The 22,249-nt window shown below is 39.1% G+C and overlaps 1 protein-coding gene across 13 annotated transcripts in view; it reads left to right on the forward strand.

Annotated features, from left to right (window-relative positions):
- APBB2 (amyloid beta precursor protein binding family B member 2) overlaps nucleotides 1-22,249 on the forward strand; it is a 369,238-nt gene that overhangs the window by 155,163 nt on the left and 191,826 nt on the right. For 12 of the 13 annotated variants that reach the window (XM_024731651.1, XM_024731661.1, XM_024731662.1 and 9 more), the window contains 2 exons: nucleotides 1,112-1,169; nucleotides 14,490-14,558. In XM_024731651.1, coding sequence (XP_024587419.1) covers nucleotides 14,540-14,558 — 19 coding nt within the window. In that variant the 5' untranslated portion in view covers nucleotides 1,112-1,169; nucleotides 14,490-14,539. The remainder of the gene's footprint in view (nucleotides 1-1,111; nucleotides 1,170-14,489; nucleotides 14,559-22,249) is intronic. The other variant, XM_024731653.1, reaches the window with a different exon arrangement.

Raw genomic sequence — 22,249 nt, forward strand, 5'->3', positions numbered from 1 at the left:
AATAAATATATTTAAAAACAGTAGAATATGGGGTGTGAGAGCAGGAGAGGTGATGGGTGTGGTTCTGCATCTGGAGGGCACTGTTTGTTTCAGCTTCCCCAGCAGTGACCCTTGATTTCCACTTTCCTGTCCTCCCTTAGGTCTTAGGTGTTGATGGGAGGGAGATGGAGGAGATGGTGGTGTTCCTTTGTGAGTGGGCATCCGGTGCTGGGAGGAACGCCCTGTTCCGGTGGCGGCCTCTGCCCGCAGGTCAGGGCTGAGAGCAGTGTTCTTCCCTCCTGTCGCCTTTCTGAGAAAGGGTGATCCTGGCCTGGCAGGTCTTCTCTGAGGCCTCTAACTTCAGGTCCCAGCTGAAGGACCCAGAAGGGACAGCCGTAGCAAGATCGGTAGCTAATATCCTTCTGGGAAAAAAAAATCCTGAAGTGGATGAGGGAACGTGGCAATTACCGTTTGGGTTTATGTTTCATCACAACATCTGCAGTCTTGGGCATTTTCTCCTCCTTTTCTTCCTCTCCTTCTTCCATCATTCCTTCTCCTTCCATCCTTCTTTTTTTCCCCTCTAATCGGAGGAGTTGCTAATTGGGCAGGGTCAGTAAATGTGATGCACCTATTGTTGTATTTGATTTTGGTTTTACATCTTGCCATCTCCTGGCAAGCCATATAAACATTGGTTGCGTGTGGAATTTATACAGCATGTGCTATTCTGGGTCTGGCTACAAGGGGAAGATGAAGGGACTAGAAGACTGGGCTATCCCTGTCCTCAAGCCCCTTAGAAACCTTGGAAAGACAGGATGCATATGTGGGTTCAAGGCCTGGTCCAGTCACTCACAAAAAGTCCATGCTTTCTCTTGTCTCTCATCCGTAAAATGGGGGAGGTAATGTTTGCGTCAAAGGGGTGTCGTGATGCACAGATGGGACAGCGTGTCTGAATACTAAGCACTTCTCTTATCTCCCTGTTCTCATTCAATTAAAAATTTCTGGGTAGTACCTTAGGATGATCCCAGAAATACTAGAGGGAGATGGGGGAATCTAAGTATTGTGTTAAATTGCTTTATGCATGTTTATTTCATTTCTGCCTAGTAACCATGTTATTGTTATTCTTATTTTCAAGATGAGAGAACTGAAGTTCAGAGATGTTGAAAACAAAATAGCATCATCACCTGCTGCAGGTATGACCTGGAGCAATTATTCAGTGTTTTGTTGCCTGTTACCTCATCTATGAAATGGGGATAATAATAGTTCCCTCCTCATAGGGTGAATATAAGGATTGAAATGGTTAATATACGTAAGTCTTGAAACAGTACCTGTTAAATAGTCAGTGTGATAAAAGTATGAGAAATTATTGTGATTCAGACAATTTCCAAATCTCTTCTAAGCCGCCCTATGGTGAAATCAGGATTGATTCATATGCATAATGTGTTGAAATGAGATGAAACTATAGTTTTTGAAATGTAGAGTGGATTTGGTTTTCATGGAGAGGGATTGGGGAAGCGATGTTAGAAGCCATCAGGAAAAGTCCAAAGGAGAGAGGGGAAAGGATTTCTCTGGCAGAAAAAGAGAGCTCCAGAGATAATTAGGAAGCCGGTCAGAAGGAAAGCTCTGTGTTGCTTTTGTTATGTGACAGGAGAGAAGCCATTTCCTGGTTGCTTGGTTATGACACTCACCTTCTCCTGGAACCGGTATGAGGGATCTATAAACTCTGTAAGTGGGATCTTTGGAGTCCCTGCTTCGCCAGCTCCCTCTTTCTTTCCACTTCCGGGAAGAGGCAGTAGAGTAGAATATTAAACTAAGGATCCTGCCATCAGGAGACCAGGTTCGGAGGCTGAGCCCTGCCGCCTATTAGCTGCCTGATGTTTTGCAAGTTTCTTAATCTCCATATAGCTCGTGTCCTGCTTGTGAAAGGAGGAGAATATTGGTGCCCACCTCCTAGGGCTTGTAAGATCTGAGAAAGGTTGTGTACACTGTGTATGTTTAGCTCGGAGGAAGCCTTCAGCAGTTGTTAGTTACCCAGGGCTTAATATTATCCCCGGAGCTCTGGTTAGAAATTCGGGCTCCATGGGCAAGCCATATGTGGTGACATTTGGGGGCATAGCCTGTTCGGGATGAATCCCAGCCAAAACCATAAAAGACCCTTGGCTCTTATCAGTGTCTCAGTCAAGGATCTGGCATGGAATCTTGAGTCGCTTTTGAGGTATACGTTTATCTGCCTCTCCTTTGCCTCAGAAAAGTGTCTTAGAGCTTAGAGGAGAATAGGACATCGTTTCTTCTGCTGCTGGGTTCAGAATACCTGGACCCTCATTTCCCTTCCTCTGATTTTTAATTCACAACATTACTGCACAGTGGGACTTTTATATTTAGCAATTGAAACACAATTTCATTATAAACTAATCATTTTGCACTTGTAGTCTTGGTCATGCAGAGATTTTTCTCATTACCTCCTTTGTTCTCACTGCCGAGATAGGATAGAGGAATGAATAATGGGTTTCTCTAAGAAATATTAACAGGTGACAAAGTGAACTAGATTCTTCAGAGTCACAAGTCAAGAAGTCAAATCCCATGTGTCCTGACTCCCCATTCCAGTGCTCTTTCCACAAGGCCATGGTTCCCCCAGCCTTCTGTCTTGCCTCTGTTAATAGGGCCTGCCGGGTGTTCCATGCTGTCTGTCCTTGGAATGGCTTCGCTTTCTGATGTAGGCATTACCAAATGACCTGTGTCAGCTCTGTGGGGAAACTTGAAATCCTTTCTTCAAAAACTCACGCATTCTACTTCAGATGAAATCATTTTCCTTGGTCAATTTAACAAGATCCTTGCTCTTTCGTTTCCTTTAATTATCTTGTGAAAAAAAAGAAGAAGAACTGGAGAAGACCATTGCTTTATGAGGCAGTTCATCTCTTATGTTTTCTCTGAGAGGTATATTAAAGCCCAGTTAAGCAAATTAAGGCTTCATCTCATTCTTGTTTGCAATTGTTCTGTTTGGTGCTTTGCTATCACTGCCGTCGGCATTTCTCACGTGTATATTTGGAATGTCTTGGAGTCTAGATTTATGAAAAGATGTTATCTATGTTCCATGCATTACAGGCACTGTGAGCCATTTCCATGTAGTGCCAAACTGTCACAACAGGGTTCTTTGCTTTTCTAATCTCTTCCTCTCACCATGAGAGTCCTATTAACATGTTTTCTGAGCTGCAGAGTAAAATCTGTCAAATACAGCATGGAAAGCAGTTGGGTGGTAGCTGTCTTCCTTTTCACAAACTCTAAACTAGTCTTCCTTAGTAAAACTTAGCCTTATCACCGTTTACCCCAGAGCCTTCATTTATGAATAGGAGACATATGCAGTGCAGGTAGGGGAATGGGATGGGTTGTTTGCTACTTCTTTACCTATTTATTTTAAAAGATATATGGCATGTGTGTATATATATCTTCATGTACACACTTTATTTCTTTCAATTTGAAAATAACTCTTTTGCTCTGAATATGAAAACACTTCATACTCATTATTTAAAAATTTACACAAATCAACATATGAAACATTAGAAGACACTTTTCTAAATCATACCACACAGAGATTACTGCTGTTAACATTTTGATGAACTTGTCTATTCATTCCTTTTTGAACTATTTATTAACTTGGCCAGTGTTCTGCACCTACATGAAACTTTATAAAAGTACAGAAAACTAATAAGATTAAACCCCATACAGACTTAGTATTAAGAAGAAAAAAAGGGAACACAGTTATATCCTTATAGACAATGAAAACATGCCCAAAAGATATGATTAAAAAAAAAACTAATATATTATTTCAAAAGAAAAAGAGATAATTAAAAATTATCCAAGACATGAAAGAACAGCATAATCTGAATTAGAAAAATCTCAGACAAGATGACAGAGCTCAAAGAATTAGAAATTAGAAAAAAAATCACTTTAGAAATAAATTCTTAGATGGAACACAAAATCAGATAAATGCCACAAATACTGCCCTAAGAGAAATTGAGGGTGAAAAGGAGGAAAAAGTTAAAAATTGAAAGGAAATCAAGAAAGAAATAAAATTTGGGAAAAGGTGACAGATATTAAAAATAGGAAAAGAAGATCGAACATACCATAATAGGAAAAGCAAACCAAAGCAAGGGAACAGTACAAATACTATATTTCAAGAAAATTTTCCTGAGAAAACAATTTTAAACGACATTTTTAAAGGGCAAATCATGTATTTTAGGATATCAGCCTAGAACAATCAATGCCAAGATGTTTTAGTAAAATTACTGGATTAAAAAGAAGAAAAAGCAAAGTCTTTTGGGCATCTAGAAAAAAAGAGAAAAACAGCAGCAAAAGAATTAGATTGTTCTCAGACTTTTTGAAGAAACATTTTATGTCAGAAGAAAATGGGATAACATATTTAAGGTCCTCTAAGAGAAGAAAATATGAGCCTGTACTTTTTATGTCTAGCAATATTGACTTGCAAATGTGAAGAACACCAACATTGCATTAACATGCAAGAAGTGAGAGGAGGAAATATTGTTCCCATGAGCTCTTCTTAAGGTATCTCCTAAAGAGTGAGCTTTAAACAATGAAAATAACTGGAGAGATACAAGATGAGCCCGGACATCTCAAGATAATAGCTAGCAAGGTTGTTATCAAAGATTATTAGGACCGTGTCAAAAGGACTCAGGAGCCAACTTGAAGAGGCTTCTACTGGTATGGGTCCGTTAGAGCTTCAAAAATAAGAATTCCAAGTATGTTTAAATCTGTGAGGGTTGATGATAAGAAAAACAAATTATTGGTTACCTGAGGTTAATGGATCACCAATTCATTGTCTTAAAAGTGGTCAAGAAAGAACGTGTTTACCCTGCCTTTCTTATATGAACAGATCACTGGATAACCATGTAGTAGATGAGGGGAGGCCCTTCCTAAATTTTTTTCCACGCAATAAATGAAAATGAAACGAGAGAACTAGACTATCATTATTTTGCAACCCCCATTGATTTAATGGATCCGGGCATTGAGCGACAATGGCATCTGACATTAGAAACCCAAGAAAACAAGATACCGTGTGCCTCCTGATGAAAGATCATACAACCAAATGGATTGAATCTCAGTGTTTTTCAAGCCTCCTAATCCAGATGCCAATTTGCAGGAAATTCGGAGGGTGGAGGAACATGTTAACCTGCACCATGAATATGTAGTCAGCAGAATTCATACTGTGGAAACTCCATAGTTCAAGTGGTCCAGATTCTCTAAGGAATAAATTGTAAGATAAAGAGAAGGATAATGGGGGAGGTAGAGTAAACATAACTTAAAATACATGTCACATTTTTAAAAAAATGGATAAGAATTAACTGTGTTGACCAGAGTTGTAACCTTGGGTAATGATATCATAAAGAAACATAAGGAAGTGAATATGATAAGTTCAAGATAGTTTGTTTACTTTTAGAGGAAAGGAAGAAATTCATGGAGGGCATTTTGAGTTGGCTAGAAAAGTCTGTTTCTTGATCTGGGTGGTAGTTATAAGAGTGGTTTGTTTATAATAATTAATAAACTATTTGTTTTGTGTGATTTTCTCAATCTGTGTTTTATTTTGCCATAAAAATAGTTTTAAAAATTTATGGGGCTTCCCTGGTGGCGCAGTGGTTGAGAGTCCGCCTGCTGATGCAGGGGACACGGGTTCGTGCCCCAGTCCGGGAGGATCCCACGTACCACGGAGCGGCTGGGCCCGTGAGCCACGGCCGCTGAGCTTGCGCTCCGCAACGGGAGAGGCCACAACAGTGAGAGGCCCGCGTACCGCAAAAAAAAAAAATTATGAAAGAATGACACTATACATGCTGCCTTTGTTCCAACTTTTTATTTTAACTTTCAAACATACAGAAAAGTTGCCAGCACTGGGTATGAAATGCCAGTATACTCATCATACTGTTTTATTGTTAGTTTTTCATTCAATATTTAGTAGAGATCTTTCTATATAACTAAATATAGAAATATCCTCACTTTTAAATAAATGATGCATAGTATTCCATTGTATAAATTAAATCAGTCTTCTATTGATGGACATTTAACTTGTTCCTGGTAGAAATAATGGTGCTTATATGTCCTTATGACAAATTCCTAAAATTTGCTGTCATGGCGTATTCTGATGTGCAACATGTAAATGGTTGTGTATTGTGAATGAACAACTGTAGAAACCAAAGATGCAGCCTATATTGATCAAGACAGTGCCATGTAACTGAGGGAGGGCATAAATCTCCAAGAAAAAACTTGATTCCCTGAAGCAGGGTCACATAGCATCATACCTCCCCTGGATCAATTCAGGTTTGATCCCAATGGCTCTTCTATTGTCTCATTTTGGTTGTTGTGGGTATAGTTAGTGTTATCATTTGTCTGTTGCCCCAGTAGTGCTACGCAATGAACCACCCCAAAATTTAGTGGCTTAAACGGTAGCCATTAGTTTCTACCGAATGGATGAGTCATTTTTACAGCCTTTGCTAGGTTCACTCATGTGCTTTCAGTCAGCTGCCGGTATAGTTGCAGATCTCTGCAGGGCTCTCCCGCATGTCTGATGGTCGGCTGGCTTAGGCTGATCTCAGTGGCCTTGGACAAGAGGACTCAGCTATGCTACCCAAGTCTCCAACATCCTTTCAACAGGCCAGCCTGGGTGTGTTCTCGTGGCAGTGGTACAGATCATATCTTTCTCATGGGGCTGGAAATGGGCTATGCTTTGCCAGCTTCTGTGCCATCCCACTTGCTAACCTTCAACTGACCAAAGCAAGTGACATAGCAAGGCCAGTCAGTAAGAAGGGACTGCAAAGCGACAGAGCAGACAGCGAGGATACAGAGAAGTTGTTGATTGATGCCATTGACGCAGTTCATCCTCCACAGCTATCTAGCAGCAAATTTTAAGTTGGCACTTCTTTTTTTAATTAATTAATTTATTTTTGGCTGTGGTAGGTCTTTGTTGCTGCACACAGGCTTTCTCTAGCTGCGGTGCGTGGGGGCTACTCTTCATTGTGGTGCGCGGGCTTCTCATTGCAGTGGCTTCTCTTGTTGCAGAGCACAGGCTGTAGGTACATGGGCTCAGTAGTTGTGACTCGTGGGCTCTAGAACGTAGGCTCAGTAGTTGTGGCGCACGGGCTTAGTTGCTCCGCGGCATGTGGGATCTTCCCAGACGAGGGCTCAAACCTGTGTCCCCTGCATTGGCAGGAGGATTCTTAACCAGTGCGCCACCAGGGAAGCCCTAAGTTGGCACTTCTTGGAAGCATTAAACATTGCTGTTATTTCTAAACTGCAGATGTTATACCTTTGAAATATGAAAAATGGGGATCAAGTATGTTTGTGGGGGGAGCATAAAAATTTTCTTGTTAAGGGTTATAAAGGGGGGCTTCCCTGGTGACTCAGTGGTTGAGAGTCCACCTGCTGATGCAGGGGACACGGGTTCGTGCCCCGGTCCGGGAGGATCCCACATGCCGCGGAGTGGCTGGGCCCGTGAGCCATGGCCGCTGAGCCTGCACATCCGGAGCCTGTGCTCCGCAACGGGAGAGGCCACAACAGTGAGAGGCCCGTGTACCACAAAAAAAAAAAAAAGAGTTATAAAGGTAATTTGTAAATGGAAAATCCTACATTTATTGTTTTGTCTTGAAAATATTTCTTTTCTAGTTGTTGATGTTTTCCCCTGGGATATAGTTCCGGAAACATGGTTTTTCCTGTGTTTATTTTTCTTTGTTCTTGGAGTTGGTTTTGAAATCTGGCTTTGAGAACATTGACTCAAGTAAGATAAAAAGCTAAAATCACAAATCAACCTCTTTAAGTGTTTTTGCTTCAGGTATAGACATTAGCGATAGGATTAGTCCCTGTACCTTTATTGCTGCAATTTTTTCCCTCTATTTTAAGTTCTAGAAGTGGTAAATTTAGGCTCTTCCAGAACAGGGATTCTTAACAGCAGATATGCAGCACCCAGATATGCAGATGGCAAGAAATTGTACTAGTAATTAAATGTCAAATTAAAAAAAATTCAAGTTTGTTCCCATGGTGCGCAATATTATATGTCACGCCTCTCTTCTCCATGGAAAAACAAAATGCTGAAATAAAAATTTGCACATACATATACTTAAGAAATACTCTTTATTGTGTATGCATCATAAAATTGCACACACTTTAATTGTTTAATGGAAACTGTGTGTTGTGCTAAGGCAATTTAAAGGATTTTTCAAAGTAAGTTTGACTGTTGTCAAGTTTTGCCTCATTTTCTGACTTTAGAACCCACCTGCAGAGTGAGATACAATTTTACATACTTGTTCTTTTTTTTTTTTTTTTTTAAATGATGGTCTGAACACAGGCTTATATATTTATTTAGTTTTTGGTTGTGCTGGGTCTTCGTTGCTGGGCGCAGTCTTTCTCTAGTTGCAGCAAACGGGGGGGGGCTACTCTTTGTTGCGGTGCATGGGCTTCTCATTGCGGTGGCTTTTCTTGTTGCAGAGCACGGGCTCTAGAGCACAGGCTTCAGTAGTTGTGATTCGCGGGCTCTAGAGCACAGGCTCAGTAGTTGTGGCTTGCGGCTCTAGAGCACAGGCTCAGTAGTTGTGGCGCATGGGCTTAGTTGCTCCGAGGCATGTGGGATCTTCCCAGACCACGGCTCGAACCCATGTCTCCTGCATTGGCAGGCAGATTCTTAGCCACTGTGCCACCAGGGAAGCCCCACCCAATATTCTTAAGCTGGGAAGAGGATAAGCAGCCTCAGAATTGTGAAGATCACAAAGTGTCTAAAAATAACTATTTAGACCTACTGTGGGCCCAACACCAGGCTAAGATAGATGAGCTGGGGAGGGTCCATAAACTCAGAAATTTGTTAGGACACACTTAACGTGGCTCATTTCTCCAGATAGTTTTCCCAGGTTAAAAACCAGTGAGAAAAGAGGGCTCTCTAAAAATAAGTTCTAGAATCAAGTGGGTATTAGGTTCTCAGTGGCTGAAAGAACTTTATTCTGGAGGCCTTTGGATTGGGAGTGATTGTGAACAGAGCAGTGTTTGTCTGGCGTTGTGGAGCTGGGATGGATCTGGGCGGAGGTGTCAGGAGGGATTAGACTGAGGCCATGATAGGAATTATGGAACCAGGTGAAGTACTAAGGGTCTAAAGAGGCGATGCACAGGACAGAGAGTGAAGTAAATTGAGAGGAATTTGTCAGATTTCTTTTTTAACTGTATTTGGGGAAGAGAGGTAAAGTGAAATTCTTTGTCTTATTTTTATTTTATATCTTTTGTTTCTCTGTCATCCTTTAAAAGTACATAGGAATTTATCATCACAAGATTAAAAAAAAGTTTTGTAACTGTGTATGGTGATGGATGTTAACTGGACTTAGTGTGGTGATCATTTTGCAATATATAAAAATATCAAATCATTATGTTCTACACCTGAAAATATAATTGTATGTCAATTATACCTCAATTTAAAAAAATAAAAATAATTAAGGCAGTCCTTTCAAGGTATTTACCCTCTGTTGGGAAAAAAGATAAAAATAAAAATTTAATGTTGTGCGTTAAGCGTAATAATAGAAGTATGTAGAAAGTTTAGTGGTGGGATAATAGTGATTAAACAAGTAGGTAATTCAGAGAACATTTTATCAAGGATGCAGTACTTGAGCTGGATCTGAATGGATGAACACTTGTGAGTTTTCATTTATTTTTGGAAAAAAGGAGTTACAACTTTAGCTTACTAAGGAGTACTTTCTCATCCTTATAGCCAAAGGATCAGGCAGTGAGAGAAGAAGACACTAGTTTTGCACAAGGTTGCTGAAAGCTGGCTGTGAACCTCCATGGTGGTGGTGGGCAGTGCTCACCCTGCACACTGCTCTCTCTTCCTGCAGACCAGGAGTGGTAACTTGCTTTTACTGGTCCTGGGGTCTGCATTATCTCTTGTCATTTTCCTATTCTGCCCACTTTTTTTTTTTTTAAATAGTCCTTTAATTAGACCCTCCTCAAAATATGCAATTTGAATGTGTCATCTATTTCCTGTTTGAAGCCTGTTGGGTACAGTGTATAATTACATATTGAAAAAAGGTAAAATACACAATAAAAATAAGGGAAAAATTCTTTTTATTCTAAATTACAAACACAATATCACAAATAAAAAGACCAGTCAGTTACTGAGGCAAATGGAGCACATGAGGGCCTGATTATAGTGAGATTGTATACTCTAGCATTCTTGGTCTGGGTGTATCATATTGACAAAAATAAAGGCATTGAGGATTGGAGTGTTATCATATAAAACATTGAACTAATATATATGTATATAATTTTGAATTTTTATATTTATGTCCAATGGGGAGGAAAAGTACATAGCATCTTATACTGAACCAAAATACAAGTGGGCATTCAGTTTACTTGTTCACTTCTTTATTTGTTTACTAGTGCTTTCTGCTTAGGCTGCTCCTCTATGGTCATGTCGGACATTTATTGAGCTCCAATGGCATTGTCACAAGGCACATAAGCATTATGGATTTTCCTAAATGTGACACATAAAAACACTGCTGGAAGGGAAACCTGTTGCTAGATTGATTCATTTAATTTCATTGTTTGTTTTGAAATCACGATTATATCTCTTTTTTTTTCTGGCCACGCCCCTAGGCTTGTCGGATCTTAGTATCCCGACCAGGGATTGAACCCAGGCCCCAGGAGTGAAAGCGCAGAGTCCTAGCCACTGGACCACCAGGGAATTCCCACAGTTATATTCTTAACGTGGAGCTTGTGGTGGCCTACCCTGGGTCTTGGGTGTCTTGGCAACTCAGTATGTGATTTTTATGGAAACAAAGGCACTTCCTCTGAAAGCTGGTATACCTCCTCTAGCTTACAGCTGAGGGAGCATTTGCTTTGCTTTCTCTGGGAAAGGAAGATAGTATTTTGAGTAGGGTAAAGTTTCAGAATCCACCTACATTCCCTAGGTCAGTACTTCTCCAATAGAAATAGAATTCAAGCCACATATGTAAGTTGAAATTTTCTAGTACCCACGTTTTAAAAAATGGGTGAAATTAATTTTAACAGTGCATCTTGTTTAACTTATTATATTCAAAATGTTATCATTTCAACATGTAATCAATGTTTTAAAATTACTGAGATATTTTACATTTATTTTCCTGCAAAGGCTCCAAAATCAGCATGTTTTAACACTCAACTCAGATGTAGAATTTTCACTGGAAATACTTGATCATAAACTTTAGAGTTGGAAGTAGATTTACCTACCCAAGAAGTTCCAAACTTATTTAAAATGTTTCCCCCAAAGAGTCAAGCATCAGTTTATAAACTTATATTTAAATTAATGACAGTGGGCCCTTGAGCAATACTGGGATTGCTCAGGGATTAAGCATTCCCTCCACATCCCAGGATTCAACCAACCACAGATCATGTAGGACTACAACAGTATTCATTATTGAAAAATAAATGGGTGTAAGTGGATCAGCTCAATTCAAACCTGCGTTGTTTAAGGGTCAACTGCATACTTAAATAAAATTAAAAACTCACCTTCCAAGTGTTAGTAGCTCCATGTTGCTCTTAGTGGCTACCTGCTATAGAATATTCTTAAAACCATACTTGAGTGCTTTTATATTTTCTCAGGTTATTATTTATGTAGAATTAATGCATGCTGCAAAGTCCTCGGAAACTGTTTTACTACATTACATTTATTCATCAAGGATATAAGCACCTAGGGAAAAATAGTTCTGCATTTTGTGCTTCATCTCCAGGGCTAGGGAGTGCCTTGCGTAGCGTTTAGGTGTTTAATAACTTTATCCTGCTAAATCCTGTTTAGTCTGCAAATTGCAACATAAATTTAACTTTCTCAGGGGAATGTTTCCTGACTCTCCAGGCTCTCTATATCACCTGTTCCTTCATTACATATTCTCATAGAACTGAATTCTTTTCCTCTAGAACATATATACTTACACACTGATTTGATTAATTTTCTGATTAATATCCGTCTCCCCAACTAGTCTATAAATTCCAAAAGAGGGAAGAATGTGTTTTTGTTCACTGAAGTGCTTCGTGCTACTAGCATAATTCATGGCACGTATGGATTAAATATTGGTCAGATGATAATACTAGCACAGGGCCTTCTTAAAAATGAAGTGATTAGCAGAATGTCCAATTCTTCACTTTACAGAAATCAGAGTTTGTTTTGTATTGGGGAAAAAATGAATATTTTATTTTAAGTATAATACAAACTAAGATATGCAAATTTTTAATTTTTGTTCAAGCCTTTTCAAAATACTCCTGTAAAGCCTTTTTTTAGCTTTCTTTCTACTTCATTGGTATTCATTTTCTTGATAGCTATCACCTCATATCTGCTATGCTTATAACTGAAGGTATACTGAAGACAAAAACTGAAAGAAAGGAAAAGTGAATTGTGAAATACTTTTAAGGAGTTGAGAAAGATATAGGGTAGAAGCAAAGGTACATAGAGGAAACATCTCTTGCTGTTTCAGGATGGTTTAAATTAAGCCCACCCTTTTAATTATACCAAAGTAATGAGCCTTACCCACAATATGTGAAAATATAATTTAAAAATGTATGGTGGACCAGTAGACAAGGTTGTCAGGTCATTATCTAAATCATAAGTTGGAAGTAATGCCCATTAAAGGTTACTAGTTTGGAAAGGTTAGATTAGAATTTAGTCTTTGCAAATATAAAGTTTCTCAACTTGAATAATGCTTTAGAAAACCACTAACATTTAACTTTTTTTTTAACATTTCATGGAAGTATAGTAAGCATACAGAAATGTACACAAAAGGCTACATCTTGATGAATTTTCACATCCAGATCAAGAAGTATATTACCATCACAACATCCCAGAGGCTACTTTCTTGCTTCTTCCCCTTTCCTGCCCTCCAGGGCAAACTATCTTGACATAATAGATAGGTTTTTCCTGTTTTTGTACTTTATATAAATGGACTCATGCAGTATCCACATTTGAATTAATATAACAGTTTGTTATTCTAAGTGACATTCCTGATAGCAACTCATTGAAAACAAAGTCTGTTTTCAGTTTTCCTTGTTATGTATCTAATGTGGTAAACTGGCAGTTGACCAGTGTATGTAGTTCTTTATTATTCCTTTAAGACATGTTCTATGTAAATGCAAGTGTGTGTGTGTATATGCGTACACACATATATATATGTATATGCTTTTAAAAATTCGATCGTGCATATTATTTACCTTTGTGATGTGTCTTAAGGCCCCTTTTGTATCAGGTCATGTAGATTCGATTCATTTTTTTGTAATGGCAGCACAGTGCTCTATTGTATGGCTGCATCATAGTTTAATGAAGCACTTATCCACTGATGAACAGCCAGGTTGTTACTGATCTTTTGCTTTTAGAACAGTAGAGTCTATGTAATTTTATTTGTAAAATAAATTCTTAGGAAAGGAATTGCTGAGCAGTAGGGTCCATGCATTTTAACTTTGCTCATATATTTCTAAATGGCTCTCCAAAGAGTTTTACCAGTTTTTACTCCCACCAGCAAGATTTGGAAATTCCTATTTCCAGTGTCCTTGCCTTAGATGATGTGTTAGCAAGCTTATTAATCTTTGCAGTTAGCTGCAGGAAAACTAGTAAGTCGTTGTTACTTAAATTTGCATTTTCTTCAGTTTTGAGTGAGGTTAGTTGTTAGGACTTGTTTCTGTCCTTTGCTCATTTTCCTACAGGCTTGTTTATATTTTTCTTAATTTCAAAGAGCTCATTCTCTATAAAGGGAATTTACCTTTTTATGTCATCTATGGTGTGAACTTTTCTTTTTTTAATTGAAGTATAGTTGATTTACAACGTTGAGTTTCAGGTGTACAGAAAATTGATTCAGTTTTATATATATATATATATTCTCTTTCAAATTCTTTTCCATTATAGGTTATTTCAAGATACTGAATATAGTTCCCTCTGCTATACAGTAGGTCCCTGTTGGTTACCTGTTTTGTATATAGTAGTGTGAATCTGTTAATCCCAAACTCCTAATTTATCCTTCCTCCTACCTTCCCCCTTTGGTAACCATAAGTTTGTTTTCCATGTCGGTGAGTCTGATTCTGTTTTGTAAATGAGTTCATTTGTAATGAAATTTTTTTCAGTTTGTTTTTTGTCTTTGTTGTGTTTATAGCCTTTTTTTTTCCTTAACAGAAGGTTTAAATTTTTATGTGGTGAAATTTACCAGTTTTTTTCTTTACTGGCCTCTGAATTGTGCATTCTTAATGAGAAAAGGCATTGGAAACTTGAGATCGATAGATAGATAACTTAAACTTGGCATGGAAAAAAATCTCAAGAAATGTTTGTGGGAAATGTGGTTAAGCAGGAATTCAAATTTCAGTCAAAAGTGGTTTGGCCAACTATAAGTAAACCAAATTTGGACACTGTCTGCCAAGATTTGCTTAATATTTTTAACAGCTTTTAGAAGAATTTTCAATGCTATGCTTTTTTCCTTTCATGCTTTGTTATTTGGGGTTTTAATTTCTCAAATGATCCCTCTTTTCAGATTTCAGATTATAACCTATTTCCTGCACCATTGCTGACGTCCAGTGACCCATGTCAGAAATACTTCCAGGTCAGATATACTTTCACATGTTTCAGTGCAGCATACTAGTTGACTATTAAAACTTTAACAAATATATATACTAGATAATTGTTTTGATGTTAAACTTATGATTTACTGTAATAACATGTTTTGGCTTTTTTATTGTTTTTCACTAATGTACTAGAAAGGTGGATCTTTAAAATAGAAGAAGTAATTGAACTTAACTGTATGCATGTATTAATTGCATGACTCTACTAATATCATAATGTGAAAACATTTTAGTTGACTTTAACAGAAAACTAAAACTCTGTCACATTTTGCCATGTAGGATTGCATGTTGTAGCCTGTGAACTGTTAAATTTGAACAGAGGAGGCATTGGTGGTGACGTCTGCATGAACAGCATCTTAGGCATTGCGGGGTTTGTCTAGAATAGAGCTCCCAATTCAGAATTTTCCCTGGATCTAATGCTGATTAATTTAAGGCCTTAATAAGAAAACCAAATTAATTTCATTGTATGCCCCTTCCTCTGTGTCATGATGGATGCTAGTCTGCATACAATGTGGTGTGGGATTTAATTCTTAGCCTCATAATAATATAATAAGAAAAAAGCAATTGCAATGACATTTTGAATGAAACATAATATAGAACTGTAAGTGGCAAATAGATCTAGGTAGATTCTATATTTGTTAGGGCACATACCACTCCGCAAATTTCTGAGTTTCTAAGTAAGTAAATTTAATCCATGGACAAATAGATGTTAATGTCCCTAAATTCTAAAATTAAACTCAATAAGTATGTCCAAGTCTTTTTCTCCTTTATATAACACTGCATGTTACATCTCAACAGAGAACTAAAATTAAAACATAATAAAATAAACACTAAGCTAAGTAGAGGCAGTTGAGTGACCAGAAATATCTTTTTATTAAAGACAGCTGAAAACAATGTGACCAACCTAAGTTCACACAGGAAAATTAGGAACTTAGAGGCAATTCTTAGAAGCCGGTTTAGGGGCAGGGAGTAGATTTTCTTTGTAAATCCATATTTGAATAAGTATATTAATTTTGCAAAATCAAAGCAAATACATGTGTCCTTTGACGAATACATTTTAAGTGTTGAGAAGAATTCCTTCTAGGAATTCTTTAACATTTAAGGTCTTTTATTACATTGCAAAATAGACTCAGCATGGAAACATAAGAATAAAGCTGGCAAACATGTAAACGATGTGTTTTCCTCTAAATAGAGGCAAACTAATCAAATAACTTATAGAAATTTCTCATTGTCACTATATTTTGTTATACCAATTATTCACTTTAACTGTTGTTACTCAAATTGCTTTATTCATTGGTAGTTATATAAGAGATAATGAAACCATTATCCAGTGTGGTTTTTTTTTTTTTTTTTTTTCTTCTTTTGCGATACTTGGGCCTCTCACTGTTGTGGCCTCTCCCGTTGCGGAGCACAGGCTACGGATGTGCAGGCTCAGCGGCCATCCGCGGCATGTGGGATCTTCCCGGACCAGGGCACAAACCCGTTGTCCCCTGCATCGGCAGGCGGACTCTCAACCACTGCGCCACCAGGGAAGCCCAGCGTGGTTTTTAATAACACCTATTACTATCATGCATTGGTATAGGATGTAACACATTTTACAAGGAAAACGGTATTTTTATTTCAAAAGAGTATCATTCCAGCCATTTTTTACCTGAAAATCCAATGGCAGCTAGTGAAGTAGAGTATGGACCAATAATTGGGATAAGGTTTGCTTTCAAGCCCATTTCCAACTCTTAGGAGCTGTGACTACAAAGAGCCTTTAAAAAAACAAACATGCCAGAATGTATACCCTTCTATGTCTTGGAAAATTCTTGTTGAACCTTCGAGATTCAACATGGGAGTCCCTTCCGAGTAGGTCTCAGCCTGTGACATAGTAGAGTAATTACCCTATTTCAAGGACACTGCCATTGTCTAATGTTTTTTTTTTTTTCTCTTTTGGAATTGACTTGAGGCCAGCTTATCAGTTTTTCAAGAAAATCTGTGTTGTTACTTTAGCTTACCTACTTTTCCTCACCTAAGCCAGCTTGAACTGACTGTGTTAATCAAACGTGGCCATAAAATTCTAGAGCTATATTTAAAAAATACAGTTGTCTTCAGAAGACATCATTTAGAAGAAGATGAAATGATGAAAACAGCTTAGAAATTGAGCAAAGAAAATATCCTTGGGATAAGCATATAATATCCCAAGGTGACTACATCTGCCGGGTGTGATGTTGGAATACCAGGTTAATTTCCCACCTGGAGTGCCTTTCTCTTCCTTGTCCACTGGTGGACCCTAACCCTAACCCTATCCTTCTAGACCCAGCTCAGCTGTTCCTTTTGTGGGAGTTTTCCTTGAACCTCTGTCCTCATCCTTAATACCTTCTTCTCGTAAGACCCCGTGCGTACTTTAGCCATTGGGAGTTTTGTTAATAACATTTCCTTGTCTCTGCCCTGTCTGAGTTTCTTGAAGAAAAGTGTTTGGTGCATCTTTCTTGACTTTTCCTCAGATCCACTTGGAATGTTGAGCAGAGTGAGCCCTCAGGCAGTTTAGCTGAATGGGACATGGGAAACCCCTTAGGTGGGTCAGACCTAGCCGGGTGAAATCACCTCTTTATCTTAGAGCCTGGGGAGGTTGTCCTCCTGGTTTAAAAACTTCTAAGGTTCTAATCCTGTGATCTCTCTGACGCAGGGACCCAAGTTGCCTCCTAATAACCTTTGCCTCCTTTGTTCATAGAGAAGTTCTTATCATTTTTGTCACATTGAGAGTTTACTTTCATGAGTAATTTCAGGAAACCAGCTTTATCTTGCCTCTCCTTCCTAAAAGAAAAAAAAAATCTGAGTTTACTTCATTTCCTTAATACTTTGAGGTCTAGTTCAAAAGGCAGCATTCCTCAGGGCAGAAGTTTTGCTGTTAACTCCTCAGTGGAAATAAAGTTGTATAGCAGAAAAATTTTAAAAATGAAGAAAATGTGAAGTCTCTTAAGAATTGGTCAGGTGTTGAGCTTCCCCCGCCCGTTTGTCAATTTCCAATTTTGTTAAACATGCCAAGGGAGCAGAGGGAGAGCAGCAGGTTATTGAAGAGAGGAGTTTCCTGTCATTACTGACAAACTTTCTTTGACAGGAGGCTAGAGGTCTCAGAAAAGGGAAGGGGGGAGGGCAGGTTTAACTCCGGGCTCCAGCATGGGTTTGTATTAGGATGTCACCTGAGTTATGGGGTTACATCTCAGGGCTGGGATCTTTGCGACTCAGGGTTTGAGGAAAGCTTTGTTAGCCATGAAATTAAAGTGACCCTGGCTTACCTAATTTTAGTTAGGCTTCATAAAAAATACTCTGTGCATTATATTAACTACAGCTCTTTTAATTGCTGAAAATCTATTGGCTTCAATACCCTGGAAGTCCCAGCGCCTCATGTTTCAGGCATGACTCGTTTCAGGGATTCCAGCAATGTCATTAGGGCACGTTCACTTTCTCTCTGTTTCCTGGCTCTCTCTGCCCGTTTGTTAGGTCTTACGTACACAGGTGTCTCTTCATGGTGACCTCTTAAAGCTCTAGGCTTATAAATCTTCTAGTTCAAGAAAAAGAGAAAAGAGAGCACTTCTCTTCTGATCATTCTGGCAGAAGGCCTAGGATTGGTCATATGCTTTTCCTTGAACCAGTCACCACAGCCATGGAGATGTGCTCCTCTGATTGGCTGGGCCTAGGCCATGAACCTCGTGAATAAGGGGTAGAGTCTTCTCTGCCTGAAACACTGGGGCTGAATTCCTCTGTGAGAGCAGATATTTTAATTTTGTCAGTTTTGTTCACTGCTATCTCCTCAGCAGTTAGAACTGTATCTGTCGCATAGTAATGCACGAAAAAATATTTGTTGAATGAATGAATGAGCGTGGACGGAGGCTGACTCTCAAGAAAAACTGTGAAGCTTTTACCAGAAAAGAAGGAAATACATGCCAGGTCATAACAGATGTTTGTGCATCGTGCATGCAGGAGAGTGACAGCAGTAATAACATGAGCTCTCGTCACACTCTTAGCTCTGAACATATACTGAGCTCTGGAATAGGAATCGAGCCTCTTGAATTGATGTTGGATCTTTGTGAGTTATGCTCAAGACATCACGATGAATAGATGCAGAGGTGATGGCAAAGTCATGGGTCCCATTCACCTTCGAGATATCCAGGGGCAGAGCCACCTTTGTTCTGAAGACAGACCCTCAGGGTTATGGACATTTACTTGCTCATTGCTCATTCATTTTGCTTATTTTGTACACTGTTGTGTTCCTGACCTTGGCATGTAATAGATGCTCAGAGAGTATTTAGTTAATGAATGAGTGAAAAATATTTAGTTAATAAATGAGTGAACGATGAATGAACCAAACATTTATTGAGTGCTCTTATGTGCCAGGCTTTGTAAAAGGAACTGGGAACTCTGGAATATAAAAATGAAAGGGGAATGCAAATCAAAATTAAATCACACTTGTTTGGGTAGCTGTAATCTAAAAGAGACGATAGCAAGTGTTGACAAGAATGTAGAGAAATCAAAACCTTCGTGCATTGCTAGTGGGAATGTAAACTGGTACAACTGCTTTGCAGAACAGTCTGGCAGTTCCTCCCAAGGTTTTATACACGCACACACACACGTATACGTATGGTATGTATGTCTATATATACGTGTGCACATCACAGGAGAATTACAATCAGCAGTTCCGCTCTTGGGTGTATATCCAAGAGAATTGAAAACATATGTCCACACAAAAACTTGTACACAAATGTTCACAGCAGCGTTATTTATAATAGCTAAAAAGTGTAAACAATCCAAATACCTGTGTTAACTGATGAACAGATAAACAAAATGTGGTAGATCCATACAGTAGAATTTGATTTGATCATAAAAAGGAATGAAGTAGTGATACATACTAAGACATGGATGAACCTTAAGGATACACATAAGTGAAGGAAGCTAATCACAGAGACCACATATTGTATGAGTCTGTTTATATGAAATGTCCAGAACAGGCAAACCCATGAAGACGGAAAGTAGATTAGTGGTTTTCAGGGGCTTAGGGGAGGGAGGAATAGAGAGTGACTGCTAATGAGTACAGGATTTCCTTTTGGGGTGATAAAAATGTTCTGCAATTAGGTTGTAGTGATGAATGCACAACTCCGTGCATATGCTAAAGACCCCTGAATTATACTTTAAAAAGGTGAACTTTATGGTATGTGAATTATATCTCAATAAAACTGCTATAAAAAGTGAACAAAACAGTCACTGCCCTCAAGGCACTTGCAGTGTTGAAGGGGAGAGAGAACTCTCAATTGATATTATAGTATAGTATAGAAGTATTGATGTGAACTGCATGTTACACACCTAGCACAGAGGATTGTGTTCAGGAGTCAGAGAAGACCTAAAGGAGGACATGTGAGCTGGGCTTTGAAGGATTTATAGGAGTTTTCAGGCAGGAAATAGGGCAAGGGTAAAGCAGGTGAGGACAAAGGACCTTCCCGGGCAGAGGAAACAAATTCTATGTGCAGAGGCAAAGAGTTGTGAAGAGGCTTAGCATCCTCAGAAAAGTTCACTGTTGCTGTCGTGTAGGGACCACGATGGGAGGGGGAGGTGCAGTGACAGGAGATGTGATGGGAAGGGTAGATTTAGGCTAGCAGAGGAGAATTTGAAGTGCCTTGTATACTGAGCTTAATTTGGACAACAGGCAGCCAGTAGAATTTTTTTTTTTTTTTTTGCGGTACGCGGGCCTCTCACTGCTGTGGCCTCTCCCGTTGCGGAGCACAGGCTCCGAACGCGCAGGCTCAGCGGCCATGGCGCACAGGCCCGGCTCAGCGGCATGTGGGATCTTCCCGAACCGGGGCACGAACCTGTGTCCCCTGCATCGGCAGGCGGACTCTCAACCACTGCGACACCAGGGAAACCCCTGTAGAAATTTTTAAACTGAGAATTGCACAGTCCGTTTGTTTTTAGAATTGCAGAAGAAGAACTGTGTCAGCGTAGACTGGAGTTTGAGAGACTGTTGTGCTTGGGAGATATAGGAGGAAACTTAAAGTGGTGAGAACCTGAAAGCAGCCATAAAGATGGTGAGAAGGGGGAACTCAATTTATTGGAGAAACGTTTTCCAGTAAAAGTGACAGAATTTGGTAGGATAAGAAACTCATGAAGGGCTAGTCCCAGGTTTCCAGGCAGGGAATTTGGGAGAATGGCAATGCCATGAATTCTCAGTTAGCATCCAGCCCGTGCACTAGTGGACTTAACTTCCCCTCTTTCCCCAGTTTATAGGGAGTAGTATAAGAAGTTTTCTTTGATCTATAACTATAGTAAAATCATGTGAGGCTGAGAAAAATGGAACCAGCTTAAACACACCGACTTTTGATTAGAGTCTCAACATAGCATCTTTCATTCTGTATCCTTTCATTTCCACGTCCATAGCGCAACTGTTTTTCAACATAATTTGTTATATTACTCTTATGTTGCTATTTCCCATTCTACTTAATTCTCTTCTGTTCAGTGTTATTAATGATACAGATGGTAAACAGGAGGAGATAAGGAACAGAGGAAGGGCCAGAATTGGGTGATGGGGATCACAGGGTGACAGGAGCACGTGTGCTGTGTGCACCAGAGCCTCTGCTGGGCCTCCAGTTTTCTTCACACCAAAGCACGGAGAACTTCAAGCTGTTGGGATCACAGCTGGTGAGAAATCATGTTTGGCAAAGAAGTACACCAGTCTGCTCTGGGTCAAAAAAAAAAAAAGGCTATTTGACTCTAAATAGTCTTTTCTTCTTTGGGGAGTTATGACAGAATTGAACAGGAATTTTCTTGAGCTGAGACTGAGGAACAAAATAAATTGGTCTAGACAGTATTGAAGGATTTTATTTTAAATCTTGCCCAGATGCTGCTTGCACGGGGGGAAAGCTGAGATAACTGACCACTAATCACCTTTTCCCTTTCTGAGAGCATTAGTCTTTTTCAAGGAAAGGTAAAATGAATTTACCGTTGACTATTTAGGCAGTAATGGTGGTTTCCTTTCAATCTTTAATAAGAAACTCAAAAATTTAACCTAGGCTTTTTAAGTAAACATTTCTTGAGATGTTAATGAAACACTTGTCTTTTTCATTTTATTCACCAGTTTATTCTACGAACATTTACTGAGTGCCTACTGCATGATAGGCCGCTGTGCTTGTTGCTGGAAGTCACAGCTTAGTGATAAACTCAAATCGGTTAAAAATAAAACAGTGTGAGGAATGCTGTTATGTTATGGAGAAATGGAGATGGATTTATGAAAGGCGTAGAAGAAGCAGCCCTGGAATCGGTCTAGAGGGGCAAGAGAAGGCTTCCCAAAGAGGTGACATTTACCCTGAATCTTAAAGGTGGAGCAGAAATTTGCCAGGAAGGAGGGAGGGATGATGAGAATGTGTGCATGTACAAGGAACATGACATGTGTGACCAGAGTGTTCCAAGAGCTTCTGAAATCATTAACATGCATATGTATCATCTTTTTCTTCCAAATCTCTCTTACTGCCGTGGTTCTCAGCCTTGGCCACGCACTGGAATCACCCAAAGAACATTTCATTTTAATACCCTGACTGGGCCCAATCCCAAACTAATTGAATCAGAATTTGGGAGTGTCTTAGGGGGTGGGGCCTGGGCTTCTGGGCTTTTTTTTTTTTTTTTTTTTTTTTTTTTTTTGGTT

Source organism: Neophocaena asiaeorientalis, unplaced genomic scaffold (assembly GCF_003031525.2).
Source record: "Neophocaena asiaeorientalis asiaeorientalis breed wild unplaced genomic scaffold, Neophocaena_asiaeorientalis_V1.1 scaffold39, whole genome shotgun sequence".
NCBI classification, from domain to species: domain Eukaryota; kingdom Metazoa; phylum Chordata; class Mammalia; order Artiodactyla; family Phocoenidae; genus Neophocaena; species Neophocaena asiaeorientalis.